This window comes from Chionomys nivalis, chromosome 14 (genome assembly GCF_950005125.1).
Source record: "Chionomys nivalis chromosome 14, mChiNiv1.1, whole genome shotgun sequence".
Lineage (NCBI taxonomy): Eukaryota > Metazoa > Chordata > Mammalia > Rodentia > Cricetidae > Chionomys > Chionomys nivalis.
In genome coordinates this window covers 27,457,796-27,475,438 of record NC_080099.1, presented here as the reverse complement: position 1 = coordinate 27,475,438, position 17,643 = coordinate 27,457,796, and the positions used below count along the sequence as shown (strand labels likewise).

The 17,643-nt window shown below is 43.5% G+C and overlaps 1 protein-coding gene across 2 annotated transcripts in view; it reads left to right on the top strand.

Annotated features, from left to right (window-relative positions):
• Positions 1–17,643, top strand: part of Megf10 (multiple EGF like domains 10) — a 154,120-nt gene that overhangs the window by 84,158 nt on the left and 52,319 nt on the right. For both annotated transcript variants that reach the window (XM_057788613.1, XM_057788614.1), the window contains exons 6-7: positions 14,242–14,488; positions 16,267–16,387. In XM_057788613.1, coding sequence (XP_057644596.1) covers positions 14,242–14,488; positions 16,267–16,387 — 368 coding nt within the window. The remainder of the gene's footprint in view (positions 1–14,241; positions 14,489–16,266; positions 16,388–17,643) is intronic.

Sequence of the window (17,643 nt, the reverse complement as noted above, 5' to 3'; positions counted from 1 at the left end):
TCCGAGAGGCAGCCAGTGTGTGTCCGGCTCCCAGTGAGGCAAGTCAAAGGATTGTTCAAAGTCGGTTTCCTCAGAAGGCAATCCTGATGTATTTGACTAGAAACTTGATTAAAGTGGGTTTTGGAAAAAGCCCACGCATATTTCTCTTTCACTGGCATCCAAATGTGTACCCCTGCCTGTATGACTGAGTGACGCTAATTCATTTACCTTCCTCCACCTTCCTTCTCCTCTTTCCTCCCCTCATCAATCTATCTGTCTAAGATCGGTCCTCTCTTCCTCCACCCCTCCCACTGGGTGATAGCTGCTGGAGGCGGGGCGGGGGATTCAGGTGTTATTAATATGTTCGTCTCCACCATACCTGGCAAGTGGCTCAGATTATGAGACTGAATGAATTGTGTGAGTCTGAGAAGGTCATTCCTGTGTTCACTTTGAGGACTTATTTGAATGATTGCAGTGTGCAGAGCATCGTATTGGACGCTGGGGATAATGGGAAATGATGATGAGTGGTTTACTGATCTCACAGACGTCATAGGGGAGAAAGGTGAAATAATAGACCAAGGAAAGATACTGGGGCTGGGTAAGGTCGACAGGGTTCTGAAAGGACAAGGGCAGCCAGGGCTAAAAGTTGTGCCAGGAACAGAGAGCAGACATGAAAGGCTGATCGAACACAGGCTACTAGAAACTACTACTTCTAGAAACTTCTCTGAGAAGCCATAGAGAAGGAGCAGAGAAATGAAGAAGTAACTGTACATTCAAGAAAAGGCTTTGTTGACTTTCTCAGGGGCTCTGAGGCTGTGGACTCAGGTGAGAAAGGAAATCAAGTAGTTGGGGAAATGATGACTCCAGATGGCAGCTAGGACTGGTACGGGACCCCAGCTCTGGTGTGTGTGTGTGTGTGTGTGTGTGTGTGTGTATGTGTGTATGTGTGTGTGTGTGTAAGTGTGCACCTGTGACTATAGAGGGCACTGGCTCCCTGGTGGCCGGAGTTACAGGTAGCTGTGAGCCACCTGTCATGGGTGCTGAGAACTGAACCCAGGACCTTGGCAAGGATCCTGCCCTTCATTGCCCAGCTCTCTCCAAGCCCTCAGTAGCATACTTACGCACTTCCCTGAGTCTTTCTTTCTTTGCGCTGTAAACCCCCTACCTTCACTATGAGGAGTAACCACGCTTTTATTTTCTGAACCTATAGGATTTTCTTTATAATTTTTAAACAACTGTTGAGACATTTATTTCTCCTTTGGCCACAAGGTACAAGTGGAAGTCCCAGATGAGCCAGCAACCAATAAATAGAAACAAAAGCTTGTCCCTCAAGCTCCTTAATTTCAAGATTAAAACCGAACAGAGGCAGAACTGGAAATTAATTTTGGTCCCGAAAACCCATGAAGGGGTTTTGTTTGGTCACTAATGGCATTCCTGATATGCGCAGACAGTAAAAACGTGCCTTGGAGGCAAGGCTGGCATCAGCATTTCCAGGTGCGGTGCGAGGAACACGAGGGACCTTGTGAATTAAGGGGGGCGTGCTGTGCAGCAGGGAGCAGTAAGACGCTGCCTGCAGGGTGTTCGAACAGAGGAAACTGTCTGAAAGAGATTACAAGGCACAGTTTGTAAGGTCCACAAAGCTGACATGTTCCCTAGCAAAGTCTGTGGTATAGATCTATTACCCAGACACAATGGTGGGATCGATGTTGTCTGAGGAGAGGAGGCCCTGGGAGCCCAGGCCCCATGGCCAGTAGTTAAGATGCCTTTTAGACCTGTCAGAATCACTTTAGCAATTAGTTTGATGGAGCGGCCAGAGCGTGAGATCATTGGGTTCACTGGAGTGAGGGGGGCAGGTACTGTTGAGAGGGGGGAAGAGAAGAATGGTCCATCAGAACCAACCGAAGGCGACTCACTGATGACCATTATTTGTGGTGAGCACACACAGAAACTGCTAATTTTGTTTTTCTAAAGGAGCCTGAACTGAGACTGCCACCCACCACCACTCTCCCAGTCCGACCCGACCCTAGGTCTTATCCTTTCCTTGTGTTTCTGGCTGTCGCTTCCTTAATGCTTAAACTAAGAATAAGGTTATCTACTCCATAGTCACATGAGGATTAAACAATGAAGACATGCCCAGCCTTCAGTACTGTGCCTAGCATCATCACAAGGGCAAGTCAAGGATGCATGTGATGCTTTCGCGACAGTCATCACTTTCATACTCACTTGGTCTTAGGACCATCAACAGATGGAGCAGCCCCTTCTGATGGCTTGTCTTGCTCGGTAGGCCATGCCTCTCTTTAACAGGACTCTCCTGTCAACATGGCTTGCCAGGACATTCCTGATACAGAAGTCTTAGAGAAGTGGTTTTGTTTTGGTTTTGTTTTTTAATTTATTGCTTTGTTTTACATTATTTCCAACCTCTGATAAAGGTCATCTGTACAAGATACATGCACATCTGGTTTGTCCTATGTGGGACACATGACTATTACAGATGCTCATATTGCTTGTGCTAGCTATGCTCAGATGCAATGGCTGCAAGAAAAGACTGGGCTGTCATGCTGTTTAACTCAGGACCACATGGTTTATTAATCAAAAAAAAAAAACCCACTTTATCCAATATCCATTTACCAGCAAATCTTGTTGACTTAGCTACAAAATCCAACATTTGTTCTTTGTTTCCACTGCTGCCATCCCTTTCCAAGGCATCATCCCCTCTTCATGGGTGATGGCGGTAGTGTCCTTGCTGACTTCCCCACTTCTCCCTCAGGCCTATCAAGAATCAATTTTCTGTCTTGAGGTCACAGTGACCTTGTGAAAACACGCTTCAGACCAGGTTGCTACCATCCCCAAGCTCTGTGCTTCTCAGTGTAATCCAAATAAACTCCATGATCCACTAAGTCGTACATGATCTGCCCCATCCCCCAACTTTTCATCCATTAATGTCATCTAAGGTCTCATACTGCTCAGCACTTGCCTTCCAGTTCTGGCACATACTGGTTTCCTCTCTGCTTTTGCATTTTCTGTTTGCATACTCAGAGGGCATCTATTATTGCTATCACATTTCCTTTTCGACTTTTAACAAAAATGGTCCCCCCCGAGAATGTCTGCCTTGTTTACTTGTTGGTTGTTGTCTGGTCCATCTTTCCCTCTAGGATGTAAGCCCCATAAAAAAATACAGGTTTAGAAAAAAAACTAAAGTACAGGTTTTGGTCTGTTTAACTCACTGTTATCTAGCTTCATTCTGGGCATACTGTAATATTTAGTAAATATTTGTAGATGGAGGGAATAAAGGCATAAATGTGCCAGAAGCAAGAATGGATAAACCTGGTTGTTGGAGATGGCATTCTGTGTCTTTCAAGACGCTTTCTACTTAGTGAAAGAACTGAAGGCCATCTTCAGGAATGAACAGACGAGGCATCTTTAGAAATCAAGAAAGAAGTGGCCAAAGGTCTGCCAAAGATAGGGCATGACCTGGAGCCATTCATTCTGCTGCCTTAGGGGGTGCAGACTCTTGTGGCTTTGGGATTCACTGTTGGTCGTGTGTAGTGTAGACTATGATCCCCAGAGACAGCAGGGGATTCCTCCTGTATACCGATAGCTAAAATACTAAAACTGTAGGAGTCGGATGAGGTATACCAGATGTATGGGAGCGTTTCCTTCTCCAGAGAGAGATGATTGCACCTGATTCCTGATGTGGGGATGTGACTTCTGAATAGTGGGTCTAGGACCAAGAAAATTGGCTAAGACAGGCTTTATGTGAATGGAGAATGTCTACTAATCTACTTCCTCCTCAGTTTTTTTTTTTTTTTTGCCATTTCTTCCTCATGGGAAAGATTCTATAAGGTGATAGAATTTAACTGTTAATCTGTATCCAATTGGAGTATAAACAGCAAGAAATGAGGCAAAGACATTCAGACTATAAATTATTCTAAAGCACACAGCAGTGAATAGAATTTCATTAACCTTTTTAGACTCTCCTCTTATCAAATAAATAGCAAGGAATAGCTTAGTCCATTTTAAAAACATATTCAGATAGGGAGCCAAAGTATTGGTTTATCACAGATCTTTGTAATTTCCTCCGTTTAAACCTATAAGAAGCATTTCCCTACTGCAGTAATGTGTTAGCTGCCTGCTCTGCTCTGGGAGAAGTGATGATGGATGCCGGGATGGTCCTGCGGCTTCTCTGGTTGCCGTCTGCTACGGTCTAGGCCACTGCTGATACAGGTTGATCCATGTGAATTCACACATATATCATAAGTTGCCTGAAATAATGTGTTCTTGATTATTTTACAACACAGTGGGTTTCCTGGCTAAAACCAGTATCTTGTTGGTGACCGTGTCAAATAATTCTTGTTTAAATACTCAGAAAATGCCTGAAAGCAAACTCTAAAAAGTCACTTTTTTTTTTAACTTTTTCTGATAGAAAAACACCTTTAATTTGTAGAAAACTGGAACATTTGTGACTCTGCCTAGAACAAATTAGGAACATGAGATATATAAAACTAATGAAGGTAGGAAATAACAAAATAAGAACATTTATCTCACTTACAGAGACTAGTCCAGTGGATTATATAATAGATATTATAGGAACATAGTTCTTGGCTGCGGAGCAGATAGTTTTAGCTTAGTGTCTTGTAAAAACTGGACAGTTTCACCATTCATTACTGATGCACCAAACTAATGAAGGCAACATCAAAAAAAGTTATATTTCAGTGTACTAACACTTTCTCTAGTCGTCAGAAACCTGGTTTTCTTGAGGAAACATTATTAAAACTTTCAAGTCTTTCAGTCAGTATGGATAGTCTAGGCCTAGTTTTCTTACTGTAGGGTTCCAGACAGATCATTTAAGGCCCTTACTGATGCTTAGCCTCATATCCAAAATAAGATGGTCTCTGCAAAATGGGGGACTTGCATATGTAATCCTTCAATCTCATCTTAAGATCCATCTCCTCGGTGTAGCCCTCTCTCCCCTTCCTTTCTCCTTTGATCAAGGATTCCATGAACAAAAGTGTGGATGGAAGCAGGCCTCCTCTTCAGAATCCTGTGCTCTTTATTACCAAGTATGCATATTCTTATGTGATAAATCTCATTGTGGTCTTGCCTCTTCTAATATATAACAAATTTTAACCATAGGCTTTTGTCTTAGTCAGGAGTAAGTGGTATGGGCTCAATAACAAGAACTTGGTAGCTACAGAAGATGTCTAACAACCGCTTAATAAAAGCAAAAACACTTATATATACACATGGCATGACTTTATAGTGCAAGTTTCTATGTAAAAGCTCCCCTGGTTATTATTCTCTTGATATCAGGAACACTTGTAATCCCCTGTAATCTTTACATCATACCCCCCTTTATATCCTTGAGATTTTCCTGCACTGTGGATATAGTCATCAAGATGTTCTCACACGGACACTAACATTTGTGTTTATATATATTAAGGTGTAAGCATTTCTTACCATTTCTTTCTGGTTTGTGATGTGAGATAATCCTACAATGAAATTGTAAGATCACAGCCTAACCTGTAACAAGAAGGGAGAGTCTTTCTCAGCCAGTGACTAAATTAATCTGAGAGGCACTGGGCATCTTTCCACGCTGATGGCTGGTATTGTCAGCCCGTGGAGAATTGTTTTTTTTTTTTTTTTTTCCTTCTATGTGATGGACACAGGGTTCAGCACTTTCGGGAGACCTGGAAAATGCATTTTTATTGTTCTTTTTCATGGATGGAGACACTTTAAAAAGTTGTTTTATTTTTAAAGCTGCTTGATGTTTTGAATGAGGCTCTTTTCTTCTCCATCAGCAAAGGAAATGATGCACCAAGCATGTTAGCCTGAAGCACAAGGAAGGAAATCACAGGAAGATGAAAGCCTGAGATGGAGGGGGCTTAAGAAGAAAGGGTGTGTGTTTCTGCAAGAACTGTGCTTTTCTATCCTTTGAGACAGCAGGAAATTATTTTGGTCTCTTCTGAAAGATACTCCATAGCGAGAGTTCCTTGAAAGTGACTTATTTGTACTTTGCCTCTATATTAGAAGATGCATGTGGGGGTGGGGGAGAGGGGTTTTGTAAATTTTCTTCCCTGTTAATTTCTCTCTTGGCCACACTTTTTTTTTTTTTTTGAATGTTTAAACGCATCCTCAGCCAATCCTCATGCAAGACCGCTTAAGTCACGGCGCTGATCTGTGCCTTAATAGATACTTGACATTTCCGTTTAAGGGTCCTCAGAGCCTCCTTACTTCATGCAGTAATCCTGGTGTGCCTGGTTATGTAGGACGAGCTGACATCTTTCAGCATGATGAGCTGGAGCACTAAGTGCCAATGTGTTATTACACACACACACACACACACACACACACACACACGTGTCATAGAAACATGTCTCCAAGGCTGTTGACTCCATGAAATCCCACAATTACACTTAGATCCCAGAGGCATTAAAATAAGATTTAAAAAATAATCCTGGCCTGGGGCTAAGGAGGTAGGCCAGTTAGTAAAGTGTTTATGTAGCCAGCATGAGGAATTGAGTTAAATCCCTAGAATCTGCATAAAAGGAGCTAAGCTTGAAGGGTATGCTTGGAACCCCAGTGTTGCGTATAAAGACACAGCTAGATCTGAGTTCACTAAGTAATCAGCGAGCTCACTTAGTACACTTAATAAGTTCTAGGTCAATGAGAAGCCTTGGCTCAAAAAAAAATGTGCATGGCACCTGAGATGACACCCACAGTTATCCTCTGGCCTTCACACACATGTGCACATTCACACACACACAAATTCAGGTTGGTTCGGTTTATTTAGGATTGTTGGATGTAACACAAGCACACACAACTGGATGGTTCTGCCAGAGTATAATTCTGAACCAACTTCCCAAGAGAGAAGACCCTTATAGGTCAAGATGTGTTTCAGTCTCTTTGGCAGTCTTAGTTGGCGAACCAGGGTCATAGATAAAGAGGTTAAATCAAGTCAGGGGAATTGTCTTGTACCTGCCAATTTGATGAGACTGTCTAGATTTTATTTATGCCAACCTGTTTCTCTGTGCTGGGGTGGAGATTACAATGGAATTTACCTCTTTCTCTTCTTATGTTTATGACCCCCCTGTATGAATCTAGACTGGTGGACATACAATCACCAAGTAAGACGTGTCTAAATGTAGGTGTTTTTCTTTGTTTTTTGATGTGTGTGTATTTATTTTTTCATCTTGGTCAGTTTTATACCCGCATAGAATGAGTTTCAGTCATGTCACGCCCCAGGGATCTGTGTCATTCTCTCCTCACATTGAAACTCCTCTTCTCAGCAAGTCCTGCTTTCATATCTTCTTTTTGCATGTGACCCACTTAGTGTGATTAGAATTGCTTGTAGGCATGTGTGTGTGTGTGTGGTCATTGGAGAATGAGAAACTTATCAGTGGCTTTGCCACTGAAGAAAATACACTCCTCACCCAACCATTAGTTGCCAATAGTCCATCTGTGAGGATATGTTTATGATCCTCACAGATGCGTAGGTATGCATATATATGGTTTATACATAACCGTATCTATGGTGAGTTCATCATGGTGCAACAAATATGTCACATCCAGAAAAAATGTCTTCTTGCTGCTCATCTCCCCCTCCGTTGGCCCTTACATTCTTTCCACCCCCTGCTTCTGTGACGTTCTCTGCACCTTTGGGGAGGTGAAAAGATGTCCCATCAGTCAAGGGCAACTGCATTAATCTCCACTCAGTTCAGTAAGATGCTTCCCCGATGAAGGCGGAGGACAGAATCAACCTGTGGATGTAAACATGCGTGTTTAGAAGGCAGTTTGGCACCATGATCATTTAGCAAAAACAATCTTAGTAGGTCCCTCACCTATGACTTTTGAACTCCCCAGGCATGCGCTCTTGACCAGGTTTACGGTACTAGGTATGAGTTTTCTCTTGTGGCGTGGTAGATACAGTTTTTAATTGCCATTTATAAATAATCTATAAGGCAGCACTTGCTTTTCCTTTTAGAGTTGCTGGATAATTTATGTTTGGAATTCACATTGTGAGAGTCAAGTTGACCTGTAGGGTATGAACACCCTGAACACACAACACAACACATACCAGGGCAGGGGCATGTTGTTCTAGCTTCATAGACAGCAGGGATGCTTCCTTAGGGCACTCACATCCCCGGGGCTAGGTATTCCAATGTGTGGGATCAGAGAGCTGCTACTCGAATCGGGGCGGTGTCACATGTAAAAGTGCCCTTTGTATCATATGTTCTGCCATCTCCATTCTGAGAAAAGAAAAGGAAACGTAACAAAATCTGAAGACTTGCCGAGGTCCCGTAGCTGTAAGTACATGTGGTCCAGCTAGGGCCCCAGGCGTATTAATATAAAATGGTTATAACCACTCCATGTGCCAACCGGTGATCAAAAACTTCTGCAGCAAGACAAACTTGATGGTAAATATCACCTCAGGACAAAATGATTTCATCTTGTCCTCCCTGCCTCCAGGAGAAATAGTCCTGATATCAGACAATGCATTAATGTCTGTATTCCTCCTGCAGAGAGCCTCCCGGTTTGGCATTTTCATTTGCCCCCTAATTGTATTCTTTCATTGATTTTTTTATCTACATGAAGACAAGAGATGCTGAACAGCATCTCCGTTTGCTCAAAGACTTTTCTAAAGTCGGCCTCATTTTTTTTTTTTTTTTGGTTTTTCGAGACAGGGTTTCTCTGTGATTTTGGAGCCTGTCCTGGAACTAGCTCATGTAGACCAGGCTGGTCTCGAACTCACAGAGATCCGCCTGCCTCTGCCTCCCGAGTGCTGGGATTAAAGGCATGCACCACCACCGCCCGGCTCGGCCTCATTTTTAATACATGAGAGGCTGTGTGCATGGTGGGTCGTTTCTATAATTGCCAGTCTGATGAACCTGCCGCTGTAGGCCTGAAGTCGGAGAACTGTCATTCTAGGCACAATCCAGTATTACTTTTCAGTTAAGGAGCTGCGAGACCTTTGTCCTGAGACGCTGGTTTGACAGCAGGTGCCCTCTGCTTGCGTGTCGGTGTGATGGAAGACCGCAGCGTTCGAAGCACTGGCTTGAGTTGAGCGCTTACTTGCAGTTCAATGCTAAATGACTTTGGGCAAACTTCTGTCTGAGTCCATGTTGCAGAAATGGGATAATTCTACCTATCTAATTGAGTTACCATAAGGTTTAAATAAAATTTCTCCATTGTGCCCCTCATAATGCCTGGCACCTGTGAAGAACTTAGAAATGCCCCCCCCCCAACATGATCTCTATCCCCTGTGCGTGAAAGCTGGGCTGACAGTTTGAGATAGCTTAGGGGAGAATAATGCACCTAGAAGATTTTGATGGTTTAATGGGTGGCTCAACTTGGAAGTTGTAGCTCTTTATATCCACAATCATGTTCATTCATTTCCCATCTAGTCTTTGAGGGTGGTCCATACGTTAGCTGCCACACAGACCTAGTTTTCGGGTTTGTGTGCTTCTAAATATAATCACCAAAATGTTTTCTTTGAGTTTTTAAATTTTCCTGTGTTTTACAAATACTAACTCGTATTCGTTAGTTAGTGTCCAGAAGAATGGCTTTCCCCCTGACATTTTCATGCACATATAATTGTGCTTTGCTCTTATTTTGTGCCCCCAGTATCGCCTGCCATAGTTGACTTCCCTCCTCTCTGAGAACAGTGGCCTCTTTATTTCCGTGGACACATACATGTCAATGTTCTTTCACAGAGAGTTTCCAATTTCTTACTGTGTAATGTGATTGTCACCTTACAGGAGATCCTCAAATAGACGCTCCCCTGCATTTTATTCCCTTTGAGAAACATTCCGTGTGCTCACTGTTTTGGCCATTGCCTAACCTCATTGCTCCTAAACACTAAGTTATTGATTAGCCCCAAAGAATTTCTTACCTAGTGGCTATCAGCGATCTGCCCTACTGCAATGGATCATATTAGATAAAACGTAATTGTAGGGTATTCTATGTGCCTAAAAATCATCATTTTAACACCACAGGCAAAATGGCCCCATGGAAGGTGCTTGTAGCCAGTGTGCAGAAATCCCAGGCAGGGTTTGAAACTGATGTCACATCTTACTGTTATGGTGCTTTTCGACATTTTATTGGAGTGCACTAATCCTTGGTGTGTGAAATGCAGGAAGGGCACTAGGCTTACTGGGATGGTAAAATGTGTAACAAATGAAACACCCCTTAAAGCTTGGTGGATTGTTGCTTGCTTTTCTCCTAGTGCCTAGAAGATGTGTATTAGAAAATGTGAGCAACCCAGCGAAATCAGAACACAGGAAAAACCATGCATCAGCTAAGGCCCCACACATGCCCACTGGTGACATGTTACCGTGGGGACCACTAGGTTCTCTGGCTCTCCTGCTCTCCTCTTCCCTCCATCTCCCAGATATTGCATCCAGCCAAATGCTCCCACTGATATTTTACATTTTAAACTCAAATTAATGGCAGTTTTATCTAGTTTGCTGCTAAAATTGGATCACATGATTTATATTGTTTTTAATCTACTTTTTATAATTATGATATTGCCAAGATTCTAGTTCATTAGCTATTCTCTATCTAATTTTTAATTGTGCACAGTGTTCTGAAGTATAATTATAGCTGGGTTATTTTTTCTTCACTAGTCTCCTCTTCCTGGATAATTAGATTATTTCTATTTTTTTATTATCGAGAATACTGAGATAAACATCATTATAATGTGGGAAGAGTAAAACGTTGTGATTTAGGGCACAGGTTCTGGAGATGAGTGCTGTGTGCTCGATGCCTCACAGCCTGTAACCCCAAACAAGTCACCCGGCTCTCAACTGGATCATCTATGAAACAGCAACAAGAGTGATGCTTCCTTTTCAGGGTTTCTAAGCTAATCCATCTCAGGACTGTAGAGCTCATGGACACACAAGTGTATTCTTGTTTAGACCTTCCCTAAACTGTGTGATCAAACACGGTGCTTGAACTGGAGATAACTGGTCAAATTCTGCATCTGTGTAAAGGAACACCTCTGTTTCTGGTCTAGACAATGCCAGCTTCTTCTAGATGTGGTAGGGACCGAAGAAGAAGCTGCCTTTTAGGCTGTGAGCTGCATAACTCCCTGGGACACATGCAAGAGTACACATGCTGGCAGAGGGCAACATTCAAGGGAGTCCCAGTCGTGCGTCGGCTAGGGCTTCTGTGCTCCCTTCGTTCTCCCCGATTGCCTTCAGACTTCTGGGTGTAGGCTTTGCCCTCATCCGCAGCACATGTTCACCCAGTGCCCACACTGCGGGGTCTGTGTATCAGTGACGTTGCAGGAAAATACAGCCCAAGGCAGGGACACTGTCACTTCAGAGCATGCCACAGAGCTGAGACAGAGCCAGGAAATTAACCATGTCGGCATGATAATATTTCGCTGAAAGCCTGCAACTCTTTTTCCCCCCTGTGGTAATATTATCAATTTCTATTATAAATTCATTTCTATCACAAGGGAAGTCTTAAGGTTTTCCTTCCTTTTTCTTCCCTCCTTTCTATTTTTGGTCAAATCCTAAGAAATGAGGGTTGGTTTCTTTCTGCCTGGTTTTCTGGGAAAATGTTGAATGGGATGTGGGGAGGCTCATGGAGAGGAGAGATGGGTCCTGTTTCCTCAGCACCTCTTTGTCACTTTGCCGCCATTGTGCGTTTATAAAATACATTCTGTGATGTGCATGTGCTTATCCCCACTCTTACCACAGCGTCTCAGTGAGGGGAAAAGGCCCTACAATAATTTATCACAGGCTTTAAACGTGTTTTTAAATATAACTTTGGTATCTTTATCAAGGTAATATTATAAGCTAAAATTACCTATTGTGTCTGCAAGCTTGCGTCCCTTTGAACACGGGAGGGGGTAGGTATTTGGCCCAGTTATGGAAACTTTGGAGAGGGTTTAACAAAGAAAAGAAATACAAAGTTCTACAGAATTGCTATGAGTATCTGAACTACAGCGTGTAGTTCTCTGAATACCCAGGTCAACAGCAGGAGAGATGTCTCAGTCAGGAAAGTGCTGTGTTAGTGTGAGGAACCGAATTCAGATCCCCTTGTTAGAAGTCAGATATGGCAGCAAATGCTGTATTCCGAAAGCTGAGGTCATAGAGAGAAGTGATCTGGGGGCTCACAGGCTAGTCAGTCTAGTCAATCTCCAGGAGATCCTGTCTCAGAAACTAAGGTTGCACAATAGAGAATAACCCCAGTGCACAAACATGTGTGCCCTACTCCACAGAAACCCAGAACAGGGTCAAGGGTACCTTCAGGAGTCAGGAATAAGATCATTTGTAACAGGATAGGGATCTGATTGTCCTGGGATTAAGGCAGAGGAAATGGATTAGAAAAAGGGATGTGGATTTGTCTTGGGTAGAATGATGACTTCTCTCACTAGTGATGATGGATGAGATAGGGAACGAGTTACACAGAACTACGGGCTTTACTTTGGATGCCTTTAAAAACGAGATACTCTTGTCTCCACCCGAGATAACTAGGAGGGTAAGGTGTGTATGTACAGTTTAAGGATGGTATGGTTTTCTTTTAAGACTGAACGCTGCGATTTTTAAAATTCAGGGTCCTACACTACAGGCAGCAGAAGAAAGAACTGATATGAATAATAATTAGGTTTGGATCTCATTTTAGAGTTACCACCTAATCTTATTTCGTGAAAGAAGATTGTGAGCTCGTAGGTAATTGCTTCCCTCATCTGCCTTAAGTTCAATAATTCTTGCTCATTGTTTTTAACTCTGTTAAAGAGTGTTTATTAAAATACTAATGAGACCAAAGCTGTGCTGATTAAAAATGGCATTATTTGTTTAAACCTTTTGATATTATGAAATCCATGGTAGATTATGCTGTCAGAAGATGGAGCCTACACTTCAGGTGAGTTGCTTGCCATATGCTTAGAATATTGCTTTCTTCACAGTATTATTTCAGGTATTATGTATAAAAACATATATATATATGTATAAAAATGTATAGTTTTTATACATAAAGGCAATTTGCCCTAAGAGTTTTTGATGGGGTGCACACTCATGGTGATGGCTGTGGTATCTAATAAACAAATGAACACAGATGTGTACCATGCAAGGTGCGTTTGTGTCTGCCATAGGTTTCAGGATGGTTGTGTTTGGGGTTGTTTCCTTCCACTGATACTTCTCCCTCACTGACCCCTAACAGCCGTTCTTCTTATTCAGAGTCGTACTTGGAATACATCTTTCAATTTCTATTTTTTTCTTTCTGTTTTGTATGGTTTCTTGTCTCTGTTATCTTTTTGTTAGTTGTCTCTTTTCAGTCATACGTTGGATGTACTTTTCAAGTAGGCCACTATTTTTATCCTGCTTTTTCTTTGGGAGGTCCTTGGGCTTACCCAGTGACATACATTTTGACCCAGACTGCCAAAGGGCCAGTCAGATCTTTCACACCCCAGTTTCTGATGTACCCCCCCTTTCATTGTCACTGGCTGGGTTCCAGTACCTCCTACCCATCTGAGCAGTCGCTGCTCTCCACGCTCTGTCCCTTTGCTTTTCCTTGTCAGCCCCTTACCACCTTTTTCTCACACCAAGGATTGGCTCCATCTTTCCTTGCCTAAAATCCTTCAACTGCAGTTCCTCGTACAAAAGATGTTGTTCAAGTTTGAGCAGGCATGAAACCTCTGTACAAACTGCTCATTTCCAGCTTCCCTCCCAGCCTCTGCTCCCTGTTCCTCCCTTCACAAATTTCAATAGCCCATTCATTATCGCGACCACATCAAACTCTATATTCTGGGTTTAGGGAACAGGAAGAGCAAAGCCCGGAGCTGGGAAATAATATGGTGATGCTTAAGCAGGGGAGTGATGCCACGAATGGTGCCTGGTGGGTACCAGGGACCCTGAGCAGCAGCTTGTGCCGTGCAGCTGTTGGTGCTGGAGCCTGGATGCTCAGTGTTAAGAATGGCGATCCAGAGATGTAGTGTAGTTGGTATTGGCAGAATGGCTGCCTAACATTTGGGAAGCTCTGCGTTCAGTCCCCAGCATGGCATCAATCTGGTTGTGGTGGCTTATACCTGAAATCTCAGCACTCAGAAGGTAGAGTCAGGAGTTCAAGTACATCCTTTACTACATACCTAGTTTGAGACCACCCCAGGTATCTAAAAGAAACATAACAAACAAACAAACAAACAAAAACCAATGGTGGTATCATGATGAAGGCTTACCTTTCTCACATAACAGCAGAGTGAAGAAATGCCCAGACCCACCCTCACACTCTGATGCCCTCCTCTCTTTCTCCTCCTAGCTTGCGATGGTGATCACTGGGGGCCTCACTGCAGTAGCCGGTGCCAGTGCAAAAACAGAGCTTTGTGCAACCCCATCACCGGGGCTTGCCACTGCGCTGCAGGCTACCGGGGATGGCGCTGCGAGGACCGCTGTGAACAGGGTACCTACGGGAATGACTGTCACCAGAGATGTCAGTGCCAGAACGGAGCGACCTGCGACCACATCACCGGGGAATGCCGTTGTTCACCGGGATACACTGGGGCCTTGTAAGTTGATGAGCTGTGGAGTAGCACCACAGATTCTGTGTGCCTCAATTTCTATTACTCTCTCAGTAGCCACTGCCGGGTCTAGGGTCCAGGTACCACTGTGAGGGCCACTAGGGCCTGCTACTGCTTGACTTTCCAATGCTCAGCCAACATATCATATAAGGGCCTATATGTTATAAGCCAATATATAACATCCAGGTTCACTGGATGGTGGGTAAATGAGTGTATTTGAGGGTTGTCACAGCAGGTGTGGATTTCTGTTGCAAATTTCCCACAATTCCATTCACCATCTAGGAATAGTTGATAATGGTCCGGGTGGTTCTGCTCTTGTGGCAATTAATTGGTTATATCCTGGTGGAACGAGAGGCTATGAGCAAGATCAAAATGCTTGCATCCAATGACAGGCAATAACGTGAGCAATCCTGAGTCACTTGGTGCTCATGGTCGCATCTGTTTCTTTATGAAATAAAAGCACACATAGCTCAGCTATTAGGATGCATTGCAAACAAAGAGTTGAAATTTTTTTTTTCTGGAGAACATTGAAATAAGTCCTCAATCTCCATGTATTTATTTTGGGAAGGGCAGTCTTTGGTTTGTTTCTGTTAACAGAATAAAAGGCAGAATTTGGAAAGAGAGAGAGAGGGAGAGAGAGAGAGAGAGAGAGAGAGAGAGAGAGAGAGAGGGAGGGGGAGAAAGATATTGTCCTCTTACTGGGAAAATTATGCTCGTAAATCACAGAACTAATAGTTGGGGAAATGTAGCTGATTAGGTAAATATGTCCTGCTGACAGTGCTAATGTCTGTAGAGCTAAGGAAAAAAGCGCACTAGCCTAGAAAGCTCTGGTTTTCAGAATAGATGGTTGTTTCAAACTGCTTAATTGTTTATATCACTTTTATGGGTTTTCATCAAGGCCAGCATTAAATGGGGCTGTGAGAAACTTGGAGGCATTTCTTCAGAGCAAAAATATGGGTGCTTTAGTGGGGAAGGTCGAAGGACGGCAGGGCAAAAGGAGTGGGGCTTGGCGTTCAGGAGACGGGATGCTGCAGACTGTGAATAAGCACACGGAGGGAATACGTGAGCATCTAGATCTGCTTTCATGTTAGGACAAACCCCTAACCAGAGCCAAATGGATTGCTTGCTGGGAGTTCATGCTGTGCGAGCCTAAGGATCTGAGTTCAAATCCCTACCACCTGCATGAAGAGCCAGGTGTGGTCTTCAGGGCCTGTAACCCTAGTGCTGGGAATCAAGGGAGGGAAGAGACAGGGGATCCCTGGGACTTGCTGGACACCAGCTGAACCATAGGCAGTGAGCTCCAAGTTCATTGAGAGACCCCGTCTCAGGGAATAACTGGAGACTGGAGAGTATACACTGCATCCTCCTCTGACCCTCATACATGCATATGGGCAAATACACCTGTGCACAGATGTGTGCGCACACACAGACACACAGACACACACACGGACACGCATAGAGAATGAGAGAGCACATGCACGGATTCACATACATGAAAGAGAGATGAGATGAGAGGAGAGACAGAGAGAGAGACAGAGAGAGAGACAGAGAGGAAGCTCAAACGCAAAGAAGGACCCAAAGAAGGATCTAATGGCGCATCCAGACGCTTCCAGCCAATGTGATTAGTGTTCTGAATGCAGATTATGTTAATAATTATCGAATGAGGACAGGCTGTATATTTTAGGGTTCTGGATGATGTGTCTGTGAATCTGAGGATCATGTGCTTGGATAAATACAGTATCTTGTGTTTCACTTAAATCCCTCAGTTGTGAAGATCTTTGTCCCCCTGGCAAACATGGGCCACAGTGTGAGCAGAGATGTCCCTGCCAAAATGGAGGTGTGTGCCATCACGTAACTGGAGAGTGCTCTTGCCCTTCTGGTTGGATGGTAAGTGTCCTTTCCACCCCCAATAATCACACATTCCAGGATGCACAAGCGAATGTCCTATGGAGACTTTAGCACAAAAGACAGTAGCAACAGTGGCTATAATTCCCACACTGAAATAAGTAGCCACTTAAAAACAAATCCTTCAGATCAGAGAAACCAGAGGTAACTTTACCCAGACTTGTCCATGAGTGTATTAAGAACTCCCGTGGAAGTAAGAAGGACCATGGGCTCTGCATTTCCCCCAGGAGAAAAAGAAACAGATATCTGATCTCACACATAACCATAGCAACTGGTAAATGCTGAAATTATTCAATAACTGCCTCCAGGATTGGTACTGTCAACATCCATCTTAGCAGGGCAAATGCCACACGAAGGTACTAGGCTGTTGGAAAAGTCTAAAGAAACACTGAAGGAAATCAAGCCGACTGAGAATTGTAGAATTTGATGAGATTGTGAGAATAAGCCAGGCTTACAAAGCTTCCCATACTTTGACCAGAACGCTTTTGCTTTATGTAATAATTCTATAGGCTTATTGCTCTGTGGGATGCGGTGTTAAAGCATTACTGATGGCACAGGTGAAGCCAGGAAAGAGTGTTAGTTCTTGTTGCTCTGAGTTGGTTTACACCTGTCTGCTTAAAGAAAACAGTATCTTTCAGACTACCTTGTCTGCCCAGGACCCCACACTACCTTGTCTGCCCAGGACCTCTTCTTGACCAGTTTCTTTATTGTCAGTGGTGACGTCTTTATTGTCAGAGTCACTAAGACCCTTCTCTTCTTATTCTGATTCATTTCTCCAAAGCTTTGAGTCACCTGATTGCTCACCTCTCTGCCTTGACCTTTTTGGTCCTCCACTTCTTCAGTGGCCATCTCTCCCACTTGTCTTACTAAAGGACTCTTCCTGATCCTTTTCGTCCACTGCAGCGTTTCTCGGGTTTCAGTCTATTCTCCTCTCCTCTCACATAAACACTCTCTAGGAACTTCATTCAGACAGTTACCTGCTGCTTTCCCAAGATCTTTATCTTACCCTCCCTGAGCCCTAATGTGACACAATTACCTGTTAGTTACTCCAACCTTGGTAATCTGTGATCACAATGTCACCCACCTTGTGGGGGTAGAATTACTCTTTAGTGTCAGCAAGGAACGTAGGTATGGGCCTTATGACTGACATAAGGGAGAACTTTTAATCCAGGGCCCTGGGGAAAACATACAATGAATTGATCAGGCCCATGGTGAAGGCCAGAAATTGGTCAAAGTCT